The sequence below is a fragment of the Epinephelus fuscoguttatus genome, linkage group LG18, assembly GCF_011397635.1.
Source record: "Epinephelus fuscoguttatus linkage group LG18, E.fuscoguttatus.final_Chr_v1".
NCBI lineage: Eukaryota > Metazoa > Chordata > Actinopteri > Perciformes > Serranidae > Epinephelus > Epinephelus fuscoguttatus.
The window spans coordinates 26,091,934-26,113,816 of record NC_064769.1 but is presented as its reverse complement, the minus strand read 5'-3'; the positions used below and the strand labels follow the sequence as shown (position 1 = coordinate 26,113,816).

The window sequence follows — 21,883 nt, the reverse complement described above, 5'->3', positions numbered from 1 at the left end:
AAGTATAAAAAATCCATGTGAATGTGTGTGCATGTTAGCAGGGGGAAGGGTAAAAGGGAGGAAGCACTTCTGGGAAAGTCAGTTTACCCAACAAGCACTCAGGAAGCACTTTAGTTGTCATGACAGCATCGCCACGTTGAGATGATGGGGTGATGGAGAGGGGGCTGGGGAGAAAGATGGAGCAGGGAGAGATGCAGGACTCAGTGGAGTGAAAGAAGCCAGGAGCAGCTTCCAATTGAACGGGATCTAAAAAGATGAATGGCAGCTCTTTACTCAATAAATCCAGTCGATTCATATTTCAGCAGATGACGGACAAAAAGGCTTCCTGCCACTTGCAGATTTTTGTGCTATCATTCATCGTGCTGATCTCTCTTTTGAGCGACTCAGGGATGAGTAAGGCTTTTCTGAATGCTGATAACTCTAATGATACAATTTAAAAGACACATTGCAATAGATAGAGGGGAGCAAATATCTGAGTTGTGATGACACTCTGGTCCAGTGTGTTGCGATCAAAAATTACCATCTGCAAGTTTAGGCTGCACTCTTGCATCCATGGCAGTGGGGCTAATATTGATTTGCTAACAATGATTTTTAAAACATGTAAGTATAAAAGATAGTTAAATGAGAAGAAAAAATATGAAAATAAACAAAATGTTGTAATTTTATAGAAGGCAAAGGCACAGAAATCGATTGGTTTTCTTCTGGGAAGATACGTTTTTTACCTGTAAAAACAGTAAATCCCATGTGAGATGGGCCAGTGTTTCTAGGGACAACACATTCTCACTCTGACCTTGCCACATATCGACATTAGGTCATGGAATTTCCATGTCTAGATGCGACGTGCAAGGTACCCTGGGTGTGTTGGTTGTTGACGTTCTGGGATGCCGTATCAAGTTCTGCCTGTCACATGCATTGTCTTCTTTCAAAATACACTTCCGTTTCCACAGGAAATGTACAACTTACATAGTCTCTTTCAAAATAAACACACTACATTGGTACAACACCACAAATTGATGTTTTTTTTCCTCTAACAACTAACACACATGGTTGGGTTTAGGAAAACCGAACAGGGTTTGGCTTTGTAATCTTACGGGATGCTAAAACCACTCTCATGGGTGAAAGTCGATGGTTGTTGGACCCGTCCATTCCCCCTTCCACCTGCCATACTTGGACTTTCATAGCCTTGTTCTTGTCCCGCTGCTGTCGGCGGCCACCGCTAAACTATAAAGGCGACCAGCCACGAATCATGCCGATGTTAAAGGACGGCTTTTTTCATCGGTGCTTGATGCTGGAAGTCACTGCCCAAGCTTCGGATTTCGACAACTTTGGAGTGAGACTGGGTTGATAGGGAGGCACCAATTAGCTGTTGGTTCCAGCCACCAGCTGCCAACAGCTAACACCTAACTGCTAACCTTAACTAGCAAAGATTTAGTGTTCACAATGTAGCATTATTAGCGAAAAAATAAGGTGTGTCCCCAGACGTGTTGATAGTGTGTCCTTTTGTCGCAAAGGTGCCCTAGGGAGGATGTCTGCTCATCCAAAAACATGTTTTCTATTATCCCTGGGATGCTGTTAGTCTGCGGCCCAGCTTTTTAGTCAGCGCCGAAGTGATGTAACACAGCAGAAATACATACGACCATGAAATACGACCACTGCCATCGGTGAATGTCATCTTATTTACTGATAGGCTGATGGCAGACAAGGCAAACATTGGCCGATAACAACGTTCAGCCTATAAATCAGTGCATACCTACATGTTTCACGTCACACAAAAATAAAAATTATGAAATAAGGAAGAGAATACCATAAATAAAGCAACCACAAACAAGACGTGTCTGATGTCAGATCCTTATCAGCACAAGTGGTATTCATATTGAAATGGAAGACGTCGCCACAATCAAGTATGTATCTCTGCGTTATGCAAGCTACTGTAATACCCTTGTCACCATCAACCACAAGCCCCTCACTGCAAGTGGGAGCTGCTCGTTCGCTATCCCATAATTCCCTCAAGGGAGAAGGCAGAAAGCCTCCTCGCATTTCTGTGCCAGCGAGACACTTTCTGATGGCAGCTCCACCACCATGACCAGATCGAGTTTGACATATGCTGCAGTGACGTCTGACAGGCAGGCAAACACAGAGGAACATCAGGGGAGCCCTGACACTGAAACAAAGTATTGTCAGGGGGAATCCAGCTCTACCCATGACACACTTAGACAACACTCACGTTACTAAATCTTGGTTTTATTATTCCAGCAGTGAGCGGCGGTTATTCCACGCAATTCTTTTAATTGATACCATCAGTCGTCCTCGTTTTCATTTTCATTCCTTATCTTCTGTCATGCCTTTTCTTCTATGCCTACTACTACGCTCCCATCAACTTCCCCTCCCATCTTCCCCCGACCTTGCTGCCCGTCTCATACCTCTAGTCTTTTCTTCTGTCACTTGAATTCAGTGCAGCCGAAATCCAAGCACCACAAAGCTGTCAGTCTCAGGATTCCATTCGGTCTTTATTTCATCTTCCCAACATGGCATTCAGCTCTTACTCCATCTTTCCAACATCCAATTTAGCTCTTATTCCATTATTCCAACATTGAATCCAGCCCTTATTCCAATCCTTCTTCCATCATCCCAGTATGCCACTTAGCTTTTTTATTATCATTACAACAATTCACTCAGCTCATACACCATTATTCTGTCATTCAGTGAACCTCTATTCCAGCCAGCACTCCATTCAACATTTAATCTATCTTTTCAACATGATTTTCATCCCATTTTCCATTAAAACAACATTATTTCCAACAGAAATTTCATCCTTAAAACAACTCTTTACATACTTATTCTACTATTGGTTTAGAACGTGACAAACATCGAGATAGCGTGCCATGTAAACACTGTATCCAGGTTTCTGATCAGCACAGTGCTGGCACATCCTTAACTCAATTTCCCTGGCTGTAAAAATATGCTAAAGCATGAATGAAAAAGTTAAAAGAATATGATGTTAAATGATGTAATCACGTTGAAATGATAACGTTTGGTTGCGGTGTACTATAACTGTCAAAGGAATACTTCGTCTGCAAAATGTCCATTTGTATATCAAACACTTACTGCCTACTACCTCGAACTCTTGAAGAAAACTCAAAGCGCTTTACAAAATAACATGAGAAAATACACATCGATCACACACTCACACATACATACATTAAAATATGAATTAGGTTTGATACCAATTAATTAAATAACAGCTACCAAAATGCAAGTCTAAAAAGACAGGTTTTAAGATTTCATTTGAAGAGTCCGACGTCCTCTGGAAGGCTGTTCCAGAGAGGAGGGCCAATGACAGAATGCAGCATCACCGTGCTTTTTAGTTCTACTCTGGGGGAAATTTAACAGACCAGAGGTGGAGGATCTTAGGGATCTGGAGCAAATGAATTTGAACAACATATCAGATAAATAGTCAGGAGCCAATCCATTCAGGGTTAGGCTTAGGCAAAATTTTAAAATGAATTCTACAATGAAAGGGAAGCCAATGAGGAGCCTTTAAAACCGGAGTAATGTGTTCTTGATGTTTTGTCTTGGTGAGTAGACGTGCTGCTGCAAATTGGATCATCTGCACTTTGTTTAAAAATTTCTTTGAGAGGCCTGAGAACAAGGCATTACAGTCGTCAAGTCTACTGGAGATAAAGGTATGAACAAGTTTGTTTCTTTGCTTGCTGTGGATTGACTTTGCTTTTCTCGCATGCCTCCATGGTGAACAGAGAATCCAAAATGGGAAATAATTGAAGTATCAGTGTCCGTATTAGACAACTGCAAAACTATATCAAAACATCTGTTTAGAAGCACTTATGTACACAAGTCCTGCAGTATTATCCAAGTCTCACTTATCCAGTTGTATGCTCATTTTCACAAAAACTCAAACAGTCTCTTGCAGGGATGAATAGCGTCCCTGGACAAGCACATGTGGCTCAACTCTGATCAAGTAGATCTTAAATGCACGCCCACACCCAGGACCACTCAGGGCTCACTTATCATAGACTGAAGTGTTTTATTTTGTAACGTGTTAGTGAAAACCAGGGCTGGGTTAAAATAATCGATTCATCTAATTAAAAATGATCGTCATTTCAATGACCTGATATCGATTGGAGGCGGCACGGCGGTGTGGTGGTTAGCACTGTCGCCTCACACAATCACGGGTTTCTGGTTCGATCCCGGGTGGGGGAGCCCTTCTGTGTGAAGTCTGTATGTTCTCCCCGTGTCAGCGTGGGTTTTCTCCGGGTACTCCAGCTTCCTCCCACAGTCCAAAGACATGCAGGTTAATTGGTGACTCTAAATTGTCCGTAGGTGTGAATGTGATCATGAATGGTTGTCTGTCTCTATGTGTTAATATACACGCTTTCCTACAGTATGAAGCTTTTACCCTGTTAATCTTGCCGGTAGTTGACGAGCGGCGGCACCAAGTTATTAACGACTGTAGCGTTGAGAGGCTCCAACGTTACTGGCTCTTTTATCAGTAACTGTTTGCTTACTTTTGAACTTTTTTGACATTTTCTATTTGTTTGAAGACACATACCAAGTTTATATTGTGACTTTGTTGTTTGAATATTACTGTTGCTGCTCTAGAAACACCATATTCTTTTTAAAAAATTATTTCTTGTAAAATTTTCAGCATTAGTTCTGTGAGAATCTCTTCCGCATACTAGCAAAAATTGGTATTCTTACTGAAATAGGACACCAATCGAATCGATATTGTATCAAATCAAATCGAACCGAATTGGGACACCAGAATTGAAATTGGGTTGATTCAGGAAATCAGTGGCGATACCAGCCCAATCAAAAACAAACGTGTTTCAGAAGTTATAATCATATGGCTGGATGAATAAGACTTGGATAACGAGTTGTGTAAGTTGTATGAGAGTTTGTAAGTGGGTGTTTTGATATAGTTTTGCGGATCTTTATTACAGCAGTGCATGAAGAATGTTCACCACTTTTGGATTCTCCATTCACCACGGAGGCACGCAAGAAAAACAATGTTTTCTTCATCAACTCACGCAGTGTGTCACTAATACACAAATGGTCATTTAGTGGGTGAAGTACTCCTTTAATGCCACCCTGGCAGCCAGACAACAGACTTGCTTCTTCTTCCTTAAATATTCAGAGAAGTCAGTTGATAAAGAAACGGCAGAAACTGACAGAGAATAATGTACAAAGTAATCTAAATAGGCAGGTTTCTAACATTCCATTCAAGTGTCATATCCTGGAAGTGATCCAAAGCATTTCATTCAGCTCTTACTCCACGAACACCACATTCAATTCAAACGTAATTTTAATTTTCCATTCAGCCATTATTCCCACATTCTTTCTCGTGCTCATTCAGACTAAGTCACATCTGCGAGGCTGAACTCAATCTACAATACCCCCCCCCCATCTATCTCCTCATCCATCTGCCCACTTCTATCCTCAGTTATCCTTCCTCCATCGCAATCACCGCTGAAACAACACTCATCCATCTCTCTGTCTCTCTGCCCTCACACCCTGCGGTGAGAAACCTTCAATTTATCTTGTGTCCCCTTGTTTTGCCATCGCTTCTCCTCCCTGTAATCCTCCCATCCTTCCGTCTATCCATCCATCCATCTACCCATGGATACCCCCCCCCCCCTTTCAGTCTCGCTGGGCTGACAATGCTGCAGGCTAGCACCAATTATCCCAGCTAAAGTTGTGCCTGCATCTATACATCTCGCACAAGCACATACAATACATTTGGATGTGTCATACATCTCTGGTGTAATAAGACAGGGTCACGACACGCTTAACATGTAAATATATTTACTTTATGCATCTTTTACTCTTGCTACAGTGATATGTAACGAAAATATGACATGATCATATCAATCCTATGCATATTTTTATACATATAAGATAATCAAACACAGGCAACAATGCATTCCTGTGCATGTTTTATCCAGCGTTCTCCAGTGTGTCCTCACTGTGGAAACCCCTCACATGGTGCTGGTGTGTTGTGGCTGAATGTTCTCTTTAAATACAGATGTACTTTTCAGACAGGTGTGTGTGTGTGTACGAGAGAAAGAGGGGGAGTAAATAAGACAGAATTGGATTGCTGATGGAGAAAGATGGACAGATCTTTAAAAGGGGGGGGGGGGGAGGGGTGAGAGGCGCTGCCAAGAGTGTAAAAGACAGGAGAGTGCTGATGTAGGTGGCAGCAATAAAGAGGAAGAGAAAGAGGGAGCGGAGGAGAGGCCATGAGTGATAAGCAGTCGCAGTAAGATAAAGTGAGACAGAGAGAAAGACAAGGGGAAGAGGGGAATAAGAGCGAGAAAGACGGCGGAGAAGGAGAAACTGATGTATGGGCAGAAAGCAAGTGAGTGAGACAAAGAGCGAGATGTGAGAATGAGAGGGAGAGAAGGACAAAGAGGGGGAGAAAGAGCTGTCAGTAACGAGTTCTGTCCTACATTCACAAAAGGCTGCGTTAAATCATGCTCTACTAGGCAGCACATGCAGCCAATACAGCCAGGATCCACACAGACTTGTCTCTCATATACACACACACTGTACTGTACCCTGACCTGCAACCCACTGATTCACAGTGCTCAAAGCGCTAACTGAAAAGGCTGAGCAGGCTATAAAATAAAATGTGGTTATCAACAATGCTGCATGTCTTTTTTTTTTAAACAACTACCCTTTTAAAAAACACACTGACATTCACCGAGAGGGCAAAACAGACACAGGAGAGAGGAAATTAAACCACCACACCCAGTGCGGGTTCTTTAAATCCAGATCTGCAGATGTTCAGAACTCTGAATACATAACTCCTCGCAGTATGGAGTCCAGGCACTCGTTCAATGTCTCAAAAACAGAATTCAACACTTAATGCTCTGATGTGAGTGAGTGAAACGCACATGAAAAACTGTTTGCTGAAGCAGCGAACACATATGGTTACAAAGCTGAGCGCGAGAGAGGAAATCCTGCCATGTTTCTCTCTGTAGACCGTTTCAAAGGCCGTCAGTCTCATCTGCATACGAAACTGTGAGTCGGAAAAAAATCATCTTGGAGCTCCATTAATTGCCGGGACTGTGTGCCACTCTGACAGCTCACTGTTAAGTTTGTTTACTTCCTTTACATATGGTCCGTGATACAAAAAGAAATTAAAATCAATCCGTTTTACTGCAAGCACCGGAGATGTTTTTATTCTAAAATGTCTCACCAATGGAGAGCATTTACATATCATATAATTTCATCTCGGTGGAATGCAAAACACTCTGAAACTCATTAAAATGAAAATCAGTTGAACCTCCTGCAACTTTGTTCCGTTGCAACAGGAGAGTGAAACAAGCCATGAGGCGGACTGTCAGCTTTTTGTAATATATTGTGGCAGGGTCAGATTTTTATCACATGCTCATCAAAATAATACCCTCACCCCCCTCTGTGAATAGGGCTGACACTTTTTGGGTGTCTCTTTTCAGCCCGGTCTGCACCAGAAAGGACTCAGCTGTGTTTTGAATTCAATCTCATGTCGGAAAAATACTGTTTTAATTTTCGCTGCTGTCAACACCATCTCCATACTGACACAAAACTGCTTTGCTACATGCTAACAAGTCTGTTTCACCACATTTCAGATCAACTTTATAGGCTTCTTGCTACATTGTGAATAACAGTATTTAGCACATTGTCATCATGGACACTGGAGAAATGTTTTCCTCCATGTTGCATTTGTTTTCAGTTGTCAATATACCCACATTTACAAAAGGGAAAACACAAAATATTAAGTTATAAACTATGCAGTTGAATGTCTCTCTTCCCTGTGAGAACTAATACTCTCTGCTTGATTTCATGGTTTTTGAAGTGCTCCTCAAACACACATTTCTAAAACTGCAGTACAGCACATGCAGCTTACATGCTGCTGGAGAAATGAAGCTGATGCGCGGTAAATAATGTATTACTGTTGGCACCATCAAAGTATGTTGCTTTTACTTCAAAGAATCATGCTTTTAAGAATAACTGGAGTCTACAGCCCTGCTGGCGGCTCTGTGAGGCTGTGCTTATTACTTAACGCTAAAGTCAGCGTGCCAAAGCTCACAATGACAATTATCAGGTGTAATGTTTAACATGTTCACCATCATCTCAACATCTCATGTTTGCTAATTAGCACGAAACATAAAGTACAGCTAACAGTGATGGGAGTGTCATTAACTTTGCAGGTACTTGCACATGAATTGAAGTATCGGACAAATAAAAATTTCAACCTGAAGATGGCGCTACATTAAATGTTAAGGTATCATCATCATCCTAGGGAGGACATGATTATCTGTACCAAAAAACATGATGATATACGCAGCAGTTACAGATATGTAGATTGATAATTCAGTCTGAACCACGAGCGTCAGCCCCACGGTGTGGTGGTAGAGCAAAATTCGCTTTTAGGATTCATCCTCTGGGGAGCTTTAAAGGAATGCTTCACCCTCTAGAATGAGCATTTGTATATCAATTACTCATCCTGTTTTATGCTGAATTTGTTTAGAAAATTTTGTTTTTCTTGCATGCTTTTGGTGACAAAGGAATCCAAAAAACAAAGAAAATTCTCGATGAATTAAAGTTCACGGGGTCCATGTTTGATAACAGCAAAACTACATCAAAACATCTTTTTGCAAACTCTCCCACAACTCGTGCAGAGTAATCAAAGTCTCATTTATCCAGCTGTATGCTCAGTAATTCTTAAACAGGCAGCCCTTTCTGAACTAAAGGTGAAACTTATCTATGTTCTCTTCAAAGCCAGACTCCATTGACAAAAACAGTAATTTTACCTCGCTAGACAAAGGGAGCTGCTGGTCTACCGCTGCCTCAATTGGTTAGTTTGTTTTGGGTTATTTTGTGACTTCGGTGTTTTTAAGTGTTGGTTTGTATTCACCCAAGTCACACAATAACACAAACAAACTAAAAATAAAGCAGCGGTAGACCAGCAGCTCCCATGTTCCACAAGGTAAAATTACTGTTTTTGTCAATGGAGTCTGGCTTTGAAGAGAGCATAAAAATGGAAAGGACTGTCTTGTTTGAGAAATACTGAGCACCACTGGACAAATGAGACTTAAATTATACTACACGAGTTGTGTGAGGGTTTGTTTTGATCTAGCTTCGCTGTTGTTAAATTCAGACTCCTATGACATCAATTCATCAAAAAATTTTTTTTCTGTTTTTGGATTCTTTGTTCGCTGGAGGCATGCAAGAAGAGCATTTTTTTTTTTAAACAAATCCATCGTAACACAGGGTGAGTAACTGATATACAAATTGTCATTTGGGTGTTAAGTATTCCTTTAACATCTGTACAAACTCCATGCCAATCCATTTGATAGTTGTTGAGATATTTCAATTTAGACAAAGATGGTGGGTGTTCTGACCAACTGACTGAGTGACAGGCCATCTGTCAGTCACTATAGAGCCATTATGCATGCTAATACAGAAAGGTACAAGTCTATAAAGTATTCATGCAGTGGTGCTCTCATGTACGGTGCATGACACCCTCAAACATGCTCCTTTCTAATCTGCACAATTTTAGTTGGCGTTTTTTAATACTCATAACTACAGCCTGTTGTTACGCAGCCCTGACACACACAGTACAGAGTAAACTCCAGTGTATTACTGCTGAACACCAGAACACCTTCTCTTTTTTTTTTTTTTAGCCTCGTCAGCCACAGATCTGTAACAGTGTGTGTGACTGTACAGTCTGTGGCAGTATGACTCCAGGCAGGCCAGTGGCACACTGACAGCTATTTCCTAATGATCTCCCCACAGAGACTCCGTGTCTGACGAAGTTAAGCTAGAGATAGTGCGCACTTTGTTGCACAGCTGCTATGTTTTACCATCTGATTATAATGAACTGATAGTAAGCAGAGAGGTGCTGGTTCGAACAGGCAGAGAGTTACTTCTGGAGGCAGTGCGTGATGAAGTCAATGGAAAATCAGATTTGAGGAGTGCTCCCTGAAACCACTGCTGCCATACACACTACCAACCGGACTAACATTAAAACCAGTGTCCAGTTTATACAATCATACCGGCTTTGTGGCACAATAGCTGGTATATTAATACAAGCCCTTTTGAGATGTGAGCTCTTGTTTGGCATGCATTTTTAATTTCTCTTCCTTATTTGGGATTAGTCGGACCTGATAGGTATAAAACAACAACGACAACAACAACAACAACAACAACAAAACAAGCAAAGAAATTAAGCACTGTCTTGTCATATGGGGACAATGCGTTTATTTTTAATAGTCATTTGTGTGTAATAAAGTATAAAACTGCTCATTTCAATGCCTGAACATTGTTGTGTAGAAAGAAAATTACACACAATGCAACATTTGTTCAGTGTTTTGTAACTCAAGCATTTGATGTGTCACTGTTCAAGTCTAAAACTGTTTAAAACTTTTCATATCAATGCTTGAACAAGGCTTCGCTAAAACAAAATTGCAAACAGTGCAACACATCTACAAGACAATATCTAGCTCGATAGCTAGAAATGTCCTTTCTTTCTGTAGGACAAATACAACATGCTAATATTTTTAGCACAAGCCTATGGTATTTTACATTGCATAAATTAGCCTAGCAGCTAGCAGACTTTTTCTCTACTCATGACGCCAGGGACAACAGCAACATTTAACAAAGGTAATGTTACAAAATTTGGCTCCATTACAACTCACAAGGCTCACTGACAAAACAACTGTCTTATACTAAACACGTTCTTCAAACAAATATAACATGCTAACGTTATTAGCACAAGCCTATGGCATTTTACATTGTATAAATTAGCCTAGTGACGAGCAGAGATTTCCTCTACCCATATGAAGCCAGGAAAAATCTCAAAAATGCTACTCTTGTGGGGGTTTTATTGTCTCCACAATGTATTGTTTCTTATCTGTGCAATTAAAGTAAATAAAAGTTTAATTTCCACTGAGGGAAATGGTTTCAGCTTACAAAATAGACAGGAAGTGTGCAACACCGGGACGTGTGGTTCGGTTTGTGGGGAGGTGCACGTCAGGCTACACTGTAGGTAGGTGTCAATTCAACACAGAAGTATAAATTTCGCTTGACTTGGCAGTGACTTGGCTGCCATCTTGTTTTTTTTAACCCAATTAACAAATTCCGATTTTGCTTCCAGCAGTTAGCACAATAAAGTGACCATAAATGAGGACACGAGACAGAATGAAGTATAAGGTGCAGCAAACCCAAACGGTAATGTCCTCATATGAGGACGCAGGATTGCAGTTGAAACTGAAGAGGACAAGGAATTGTTTTGTTAAATAGATTATAAGATTCATATGTATTATACTGCATGTACATGATCACTCATACACAATAAAGTTAATATCTGCATGCATCATTCAAGAGTTGGCCGTCTGTAGTTGAGTATTCGAGGCCTATCTTTCAGTTCATCGCTTAAGGCTGACACCTGATCTGCAGGCCATTGTATGAAGAGATGAAACACCTGAGAGCCACCACATAATCACACATTTCAAAGCACTGTACCACACAACTGCACGCCACTGAAAAACTGTTCTCTGGAATTTTTCTGAAATTTCACCATGCCACTCAGAGCTGCTCTCGGTTGCACAAGTAGAGTCTAGTGTGCAAGTCTGAAAATTGAGTAATTTAAAGACAGCGCAGGGGAAGATTGGAGAGGAGCGAAGGAGAGAAAAATAGAGAGGCCCTGGGCGCCCGTGGAAATGGCAGTTAAGGTCGGCGGTGGGAATGTTTGGGCTCGAGTCGGAGCAGAACAGCGGCTGTATGAGAGCAGCAAAGTGCTGCGGGGGCTCGGGGGAATACCCTCCACTAAGCTAGGGAGAAACACACACACACACACACACACACACACACACACACAGCAAGAAACACTCTTTGCAGAAGAATAAAACAGATCTGTGCACACACTCAGGCACACAATACTAAAAACAAACATGTGCATGGATATAAAAATAAACAAACAGGATGAAGACACACAGGCATGTGCACTCACCAGCCTGAACAGACCAAAAATATGACCACTAGATGATGACAGCAAAAGGGGGAAATTCTTACATTTAAGAATTGTTTTACCACTTTTGTTTGATATCAGTTTTTTTTTAATCAGACTAATTCTCAATTGATTCAATAACTGATCAACTAACTGTTTTCCTCAGCACACACACTCCTCAGTCTTACCTTGACAGGATCCGTTGATTTCCTCAAACCCCGGCTGGCACACACATCTCCCGATGGGCACCAGCCATTCTCCCTCTGTGCTGCAATGCATCCTGGGAGGCTCGTATAAAGGCAGGGAGTTATTGACGCAGCGGCCTACTACCTCCACCAGCTGCGAGGCCTCTGAGCCCGGGATGGTGTCGGGAAACTCGGCCAAACTCTTCACCAGAAACGGGCAGCGTTTGTAGAAAACCCTCACTGAAACCAAAGCAATACAGGCCCCCAAATCCTGAAACGCCAAGTAGACGCCCTTCTGAGTCAAGGGGCCCAAATCACGGACTTCAGTGTTAAGCTTCATGACCCGGTCCCCCAGGTCCAGCTCAGTGAAGCTCTCATCAGCCGCTATGGTGTCAATTTTGATGTATCTGCTCTCCTTCAACGCCCTGTCTTCCTCCTCCGTCATCCCCGTTCCATCGCTCATCTCTCCGTCTTCCATTTCCTCCTCGGCCCCGTCTGTCTCATAGTAATACATGTTAAACGTCTCCTTGCAGGTCCCGACCCCGCCGGGCAGGCTGTTGCAGTCTCTCAGGGTGAACTTGAGCTCGATGAAGACCCGCTGGGCGCCCTCGGTCAAGATCCAGTTGGTGTGGAGCCAGTTGTTCTGGTTCTGCTCCATGACCCGGCACACCTGGTAGGTGTGGATGGGAGCGTAGTCCTCGTCTACTTCCCCAATCTCTTCCCACTGAGGCAGAGAGTGAGGTTAATGAGGAGAGAGCACAAAAGAGGGAAGTGTAAAACAACAGAATCATAAAACTCATTACTTTATTTGGTGCTGACAGACAGAGTTGGCAGAAGTATACAGTTCCTTTACATTAGTAAAACAGCCAATATGACAACATAAAAATACTCCATTACAAGTAAACCTCCTGCAAATCATACTTAAAGTGTCAAAAGTAAAAGTGCTTGTTCTACACTGTATCATCCTTTGGGACTGACACAGTATACCTGACTTTATTAGATTGTTAATACTGATGCCTCCATGCATAAGCAGCATTTTGCCTTTATACAGTAGCTGGTCCAGGTGGAGCTACGTTTGTCTACTTTATATGCACCTAGGTAGTTTAGTCTAGCGTTTCCAAACCGAGGGGTCAGACATTTAGTAAAATAAAAGTGTTTGAGAATTCTGAAGGGGAAAGGTCTCTTTTGTGGAACTGCTAACACATTAGAGACATCTAGGTGTTTGGAAACACTGATTTAATCTTTACAGGAATACTCTGCCGATTTTCATCCAGCTTTGTAGCATAGCAGTGTGGGTAGTATATAGTATTGGGTGGTAGCGTCAATACAAGTAGCGACGCTACAAATCTACAAATTTATGTCACTACTTTCGGAGTCAAATAGGTTTTCAGGAGCGAAGTTAATTAATTGACAGAGTAGTGTGATAGCGTCCAAAAAAGTTACAAGCTGTTTCTCCTAGGGAAAAGCTCGGAACTGCAGCTGACTTTTTTCTGCGGTCTATGGATAATAAAACTGAGGATAAGTAATGTGACTGACGCCAGCACCACACCGAGGCATGTAGACGACAGGCACAAAGCACTTCCGAATAACATCACAAACTAATTCTTCAGTTTATTCTGCTTGCTGCTTTCACTGTTGGCTTTTCTTGGCAAGACCCGCCCTACTCTGCACTTCTCGACATGTCTCCCACATGTTTTGCCCATAGACTGTATACATTTAGTGGATTTGCAGTGGACACTACAGAAATAGACACAGCATTGCCTATTTCTTGCCTAAAATGTCTTCAGAAGCATATTTTAGTGCACTGTTTGGCTGTAATGTGAGAGTTTATGAACAGGCAGTGGGGGCCAAACTGTTTCCTGTATTGTTAAATCGGAAGCTGTATTACATGATCATTTGTTACCAGCCGGCTGCCATGTTGTGTTCCGTCACGCAACTCACGTTATGTGATCCACCAGCGGAAGTGTTAATTGGTTCTGTGTGGTGCAGTGCATTCTAGAGATTGTAGGTTTTCTACCTCTTGAGCAAAAGCGAATGTCACATCCCTTTTCCTCTGTTTTCTCTGGTCATGTAGCACCAATTTCAAGAGTATTTCCGTCTTTCTGCTGCACAGACAGCCCAGATTTATGAAAAGACAAACTTCCCATTTGCTCTAGTTTGAATTCTTTACAGTCTGTGATCAGACAATTTTAGATTAAAATCAGAATTTCAGACTGGCTGTTTAGACATTGTTTACCATTTGAGAGCTTTGACTCCATTTGTTTGAGGAAGAACATCTGCTTAAGCTGTAGTATTCCTCAATTTAGGGATCAGAATAGATAAGTATGGCAAAGGTATCCGTGCTAGTATCAGAAAATTTCAATGGCACCCAGATATATAGAGAATCAAGAACCATGACAATGTAGAAAGGAACCTTTTTTAAAAGGCTTAACAGTGGCAAGGAAATTTTAGAAGGGGTGTGTATGTGTATGGGTGTGTGTGGGTGTGTGTGTGTGTGTGGCTAGGTATAGATAGCAGAATAATCCTCATCCCTTCCACCTCGTTTCCTCCTGTTGCGACAGACAGAAAAGAATGAGATAGTGTTATGGGGGATATATATGCGCTTACCATGAATGAGGGGAGGAACTCTTGTCAGCAAAAAAAAGAATTAATGTGCACTTAAAGGTGTGCTCATCTGTGCATACTGTATAGCCATACCTCTATAAAGTGTGTGTGTGCATGTGTGTATCCAGTCCTGCCTGTGTGTGTGTGTGCATATATGTAAATGATCCTGTCAGTGTTCAAGCTTGTATGTGTGTGCATGTGTGTGAGCATCTGCATCCATGCCTGTGTGTGTGTCAGACAGCAGCATTAATTCCCTCTGCAGGTCTCGTGGGACGTGGCTATTATCTGCATCACTAGCACTCTCCCATGGCTAATACAGGCGCTTCATCATGTCACTGTAATATGGCCAGAGGGACCAGACTATGATCTGGTGTTATAGCTTAATAGCCCATATTAATCAATCCTCGCTGTAGCTGTTGTGTACAACCTTCTGTCTTTGTCTTTACTCTCTCTTCCCTCTGTCATCTTCTCCATCTGTCTATTCCCCCCCAATCCCTCCCTGCTTTAGTCTGCCTCTTTTGTTTTCTGGGTATTATCATACAGTTTCTGAGCCATTTTGTGAATGAATAAAAGCATAGTGTGTATTTATACTCTTGTGCTTTGAGTTTTGAAAGGACCACTTTGAGTTTCAGGCCTTGAGAGAAAGGACAACCTGCCTCAGTTCTTCAAAAGGCTGTTTGAGGGTTGACACTTCGTTTAAGAGTTAAGGTTAGACTAGGTGAGGGTTACAGTCAATGCATAATGGGGGTCCTTACAAGCACAATGCAGATGCAAAGACAGATCCCATGGGTGCTTGTGTGTGACTGAGTCCCTATCTCTCCCAGACCCCAGCCCAGTCAGTCCCAGTGCAGACATTAAGCCTCTTACTGGTTAGATCACACAGATCCACCAGCCTGCTCCGAGCTTTACACAGCTTAACACACACATACACACACACACCCACACACACACCAATCATTACTGGTAGCCCAGCAGGGAGTTCAACAGACGACCTTCTGTAGTTTTGCCTGGAACCAAATGGGTTCAGTATGTGTGTATAAAGTGTGGTTGTCTGCAGCTCTACTGTACTAACTGTGTTTGACTACTAATGTAAATTAACATGACACTTGCTTAAACTAACTCTTTCATCAAACAATGATGAAACAGGAGCAATCTGTAGTAAACACCCTTTGAAAAGAGCAATGAAACGCGCTAACTTACATCAAAGTTAGCAACGGTTTCACACCTTTACTTTAAAGGATCCATGAAATGATATCCATACTTTGTTGATGTATTTTCTTGTAAAACAAGGCTTGAAATGAGATCGCTGAAGTATAAAATATGTTCTATCATTAATAGAGAAAATAGTGATCTGGTACAGAAAGCACGGGCAGACAGGATTGTGCTGACTTTAAGCATGGGTTTTCCAGGAATGAGCTGCTTTATTGTAAGTGCTTATTCCAAGGGATCTTTAAAAGTACTGTACATGGTATTAGGTGGCCTCAGAGGTCAAACCCAAAGCTCAGTGCAGAGAGCAACATACTAACACTTCAGGGTCAGGACCACCCATGCTAATGTGACACACTAGAAACAAAAGCATACACTAATACTGTACATTTTAATACCTAATAACTACTTGAGCAGTCATTCTCATTACAGTTAATCTATCTCTGCTTTGCCTCTTTGTCTCTCAATGATTCTGTAGCGCAATATACCATTTATTTTATTTAAAAATGTGATATTGACACCTTCAGTGTGGCCACGCCACTTTAATACAATTCACACAACCTCTGTCTAAAAGGGCAATCCAAATTCCAAGAAAAACACATATTTCCAGTCATCCTTGGTGCTTTCTAGCCATACAGATACTTTAGGATTTACCATAATATCCCAGTTACTCAAAAAACGCACAGTTTGCTGTGGGCAGCTGCTATGTAAATCGTTGATGGCAAGGAATGTGAATTATCCTCCGTAAGCGGGACAGTGTTTCTTAAAAAGGTGTGTTTCTGGCGTATTCTTTAAAACGCTTTGAGCAACTTGAACTAAATTTCATTTGCTCACATTTTCGCAGCATTTTTCACAAGCGAATATCTCAACTCATTGACACATAAAACCAAATCTACCTGCATTGCTAGTAGGGGTGGGGGGAAAATCGATACAGCATAGTACTGCAGTATTTTGCGTGGTGATATTGTATCGATACACGGACGCCAAGTATCGATCTTTTATTCTATACATTACTCATTTTTGGGAATACACATTTTGATACATCTTTTTGTACTAGAATAAGAAAATCGTTTTTTTTCCCGGTCCACTAGACAGTGCTGATGTTTTTGTTTTTTTCCCCCCCCTGGCGAGGGTCTCAGTTAGCAGCATTTGGCAGGAAGTTCAAGACGGAAAACAGAAATGCATCGTCTGCATATAAATCAAACATCTGGACTTATTTGGGATTTTTTAACATGGAAGGAAAGGAGGACTTGGATAAGACACGTGCAATTTGCAAGCAGTGTCATATGAGAATGAAATCCTCTGGGTATACTACGAACAATCGGGCTTACCTCACACTCCACCATCCAAAGATAGCCTTAACCACTGACGGCCAAGCTAACGCTAAACCCGCTCTGCTGAAAAATCAACCAACACTGGACACACATAGCTTGACAAATTTACCATCCAACTCCGAGAGAGCGAAGAAAATAACACAGTCCATCACCTACTTCATGTGCAAAGATCTGCATCCATACAGTGTTCTAAAACAAAGGCTTTTGTTACACGTTTGGGAACGCAGGTATGTGACTCCGCCCTGATGTCTTTTCACTGATACAGCCATACCCAAGCTCAACAGAGAAGTGAAGCATGAAGCTGAGAAGGGCTGGCATTAACTTGTGACGCCTGCATTTTAAGGTCAGTGGATTCATACGTGACTATAACGACACATTATCTCACCGAAGACTGGCGACTGCTGTCTCACATTCTTCAAACTAGAGCAGTGCACGAAAGTCGCACCGGGGCAACCATTGCAGACCTTCTGCAACACCCAGAACAAGAATGGGGGACTGTGGTTGTAACAGACAGTGCTTCTAACATTGGTGTTGCCATTCAGTTAGTGGGATCCCTGCATGTGAAGTGTGTTAAATCTGCCAACAGTTCAGTTTGTCAGCTATACGCAGCATTTATGACGGGTTTTATGACAGTGTTGGTCAGTCTGTCTGCTTTGCGTCACATTTTGCTGCAATAAAAATGATTAAAATCACATGAACAGACTGAAAACTTGTGAGGTAAAACTGATGCTGATAAAGTTTTCCTTTGGAGAAATAATTTGCAGTTGGAAAAAAAGGTAATAAATGATTAAATATTGCAATACTAAGCATATCACGATATCATACCTAAGTATCGTGATAATATTGGATCGTGAGTCCTTTGGCGATTCGCACCCCTAATGGCTTTTTACCACTAGCAGTATGATTTGGGTGAATTGAGGCCTCTGTGTGTGCAATCAAAAAGCCCACAGATTAAGAGTTTTGGTCAGAGGCCTATAATCAGAGGCTCTTAATTTCAGTCCTCTCAGACGTGCTCACACAGTCCTAACCTTTCTTTCACCTCTGCATCACCTCCTCTCCACATCCCTCCCCACACTAAACTGTCCCTACAGGCATCCTTCTAGCTCCTCATTAGTGTGTGTGTTTGTTTTGTTGACTACAATGTGTGTGGGTGTGCGTGTGTGTGTCCGCGTGTCACATCCCTCAGCAGACTCCCCGTGGCTGTGCTGAGTGCCCTCGCGGCTCTAAGTCTATAAAGCTGTCTCCAACTTATTATTACCACCCATTACCGCTGACCGTCATGACACTGTGATAGAACTGTCCCTCTCGCTCCTTATCCATACATGAACACCCCTCCTCTACCTCCCCTCCCCCCCTCCCTCTCATTCAATCCAACTCCCCTCTCCTCGAGCCTCATTCCTCTGCCTTTTCATGTCATCCATGTCTATCATCATTTTCCCTCTATGTGTCCTCTATTCTTGCTTTAATTATCCAATCATAAGTCTAACCTAGAAACACTGTTCGACCGCTCCCCCCTTTCTCCATCAAACCCCTCAATTTGCAGCTCCTGACTTCCTGTCTTCATCCTTGTCCCCGATTTCTGCTTCTGTCCTCCCCCCTCCTTCATCCTTTCAAACCTTTTCCAGCTAATTCCCGTCATTCCCTTGTATTCCGCCTCTTCTGTCCCTTTTTCCCCCCACCTCGTCTCTCTTTCGCATGGCACTGTAATGTGCTACGAGGGGGAAAAAGTCTGCTAAATGGCATATGAGCTGCAGCACAACAAATCTCTAAGCAAACACTGCTCAAACTGTTAAGCCGCTCCCCTTCCTCATTAGGGACAAACAGTTAAGGACCCTGACACACCAAGCCAACTGTTAGCTGTCACTGGGCCATAGTTGAGTGTCTGTGGCTGACCACTGCCCAGAGTTTTTGTATCGTGTTCAGCACCTTTGATACTAGCTTGCCCTTAAACTTTGGCCAACTGAACGTGCTGAATCAGGGAAGGTCAATGAAAAAGAGCTCTCTGAATGGCTGCTCAGCCTAACCAATCACACTGATTTAGTGTGATTTCACCTTATTATTAGCTTTGCTTCTTTTTTTATTCTTCCAAAAAGTGTCTGGAAAGTAGAGCTGAATGATTTGCTGATCACCTTACACCAAGCACCTCAGCACTTGCCGAATGTGGAAGACAGACAGCTGGTAGATAGAGTTGTAAGAATCTCCCAGTTCAACACTTGGTATTGCTGTTTGAGCGTATCATCCATCATCGTCTTAAGGGTCCAGTGTGTAGGATTTAGGAAGATGTATTGGCAGAAATGGCATATAACATAATAAGTATGTTTTCTTTAGTGTATAATCACCTGAAAATACGAATCATTGTGTTTTTGGCACCTTAGAACGAGCCGTTTATATCTACATAGGGAGGCTGCACCAACATGTTCTTACAGTGCTGTACGGCAGTGGTTCCCAACTGGTCCAGTCACGGGGTCCAGATTTCTCCTTTGTCATTAGTTCAAGGTCCACACAGTTTAACACATTCAGCTTCATGTCGTTGAGCTTGTTTGCGGTCTCTGTCAAGTAGCTGTCGGTTAGTCACTTCTACAGGAGAAAACAGCCTTCAAAATAAAAGCTCTGTGCTCGAAATTTATGGTACTTAAAAATAAAGTGTATTTATACAAACTTTACACATTTGCTAGTCCCATGCTGTCCACTGATTATGGACCCAGGACCCACTTTTGCACCACGACCCACCAGTTGGGAACCACTGCTGTACAGTACAGCACTGGCTTTAGAAAGGGCCATTAACGTTTTGGCATCAACCTCCGTAGTTCGCAGCCCCTCTTCAACGAGAACTTAAGAAACGCATTCATTTTTGTTTTTCTCAGTCATCCAGGTTTTGGTAATCTTAGGTGCTCTATCGTAGGCAACTGGACTTGCTTGGGTCTCTGAAAGGTGTTTCACGTCTCATCCAAGAGGCTTCTTCAGTTCTTGTTTAGTTTGTCTTCTTCAAGTTTCTTCAGTTCTAAGGAAGGAGGCCTCTTGGATGAGAGTTGAAACGTCTTCAAGAAACTCAAGCAAGTCCAGCTGCCTACGATATAGCACTTAAGATCGTGAAACTGCTTTATTCAGTGTTTTTACCAGTTCTAATCACCAGGTGTGTTTGTTGTGGAGAGGACAAGACCTCTGTGGATAATTCCACTCATGGTAAAAATCTGCCGAACGTCTGGATCAGAAGTAAGGTGAGGACACAAAAGCAGGCACTGGGATAGCGGCGAGGTGCCAAACAGCGTAGGAAAAACATTGTTTCGTATCGTCAAACTGCTTTATTCAGTTTCTCTGCAGATAACTCAGCTCCCTGTAAAAACCTTCTCAACAATAAACACTGAAAGAATTCTAACCTGGAGCAGCTTCAGCTGGCTGTGTGCCAACAAGGAGGAAACACTGCCAGAAACACAGTGTGATAACAAAAGAAGAGAAAAAATGTGTGAAAACTGGTAATAAAATGGGAGAAATACAATAGAATTGGGACCCTTGGAAGAAACCGAGGGAGGGCAATGAAAAGCGAGTCACCTGGGAAAAACGAGAGGCTTGGCATGTAAATTATAGCTGCAATGATTAGTCCATTAGTCATCAGAGACTGTCAACAATTTCAATAATCAATTATTGTTTAAGTCATATTTTAACAGCAGAAATACAAACTATTCCCTGGTTGCAGCTTCTCCAATGTGAGGATTTGCTGCCTTTCTCTGTTTTATACAACAGTAAACTGAACAATATCTTTGGAACTGTTCCTTCGACAACACAAGACATTTGAAGACGACACCTGGGACTCTGGGAAATAGAGATAAACAATTTTCACTATTTCCTGACATTTTACGGAATCACAATTAGATGGTCTCCTCAAATCGCTCAGCCCTGGGGAAAAGTGCAAGCAGGCAAAGCAAAAATAAAAAAATTCACAGTGCCACTGTCAACTGGTGGACAGACATATTCTCAGTTCATATTCTTAGCATGTATCAAGCCCATTTTAACAGATTCACAGTGGTGTGTGCTTGTCTGTCTTTGTGCAATGCTGAGTCTCTAGGTTTTCTACGGACTTTTCGCTCTCATGCAGACTCGGAGCGTGGTGCATGTGAGCCATCAGCTAGCCATCAGCCACGGTCTTTGTGTTTTCTTCTGATGAAACTCTCGACAGAAGAACTGGGGTGACGAAAGGTGACACAACACGTTTCATCAGTCAGTCTTTGTCAGTGCTCAGTTCTTTGAGTTCGGCCGTGTCAGGGTCTTTACAGGCTCAGTGGACACTGTCGGCTAATGCTCAGAAAAAGACGGAGCCAAATGGAAGGTAATGGAGATAAATGGACAGTAAAATAATCCATATTGTGGGATCCATTCTTTTAATGGCACCGTCTTTCCTGGCTTTTCCTACTATATTCTTGTCCCCTCAACATGCCTGAGGTAGCAGCAGATAAAAGCATACACCAAATTGCACATGATCAGCGGCCCACCCATTCTACGAACAAGCACTCCTCCAATGTGGTGGAAACAGGAAGTAATGGAGGTAC

At 42.2% G+C, this 21,883-nt stretch overlaps 1 protein-coding gene across 1 annotated transcript in view; it reads right to left on the bottom strand.

The window, feature by feature from the left end:
- Positions 1-21,883, bottom strand: part of LOC125878604 (ephrin type-A receptor 5) — a 101,600-nt gene that overhangs the window by 67,754 nt on the left and 11,963 nt on the right. The window contains exon 3 of the mRNA XM_049559897.1: positions 12,199-12,919. Coding sequence (XP_049415854.1) covers positions 12,199-12,919 — 721 coding nt within the window. The remainder of the gene's footprint in view (positions 1-12,198; positions 12,920-21,883) is intronic.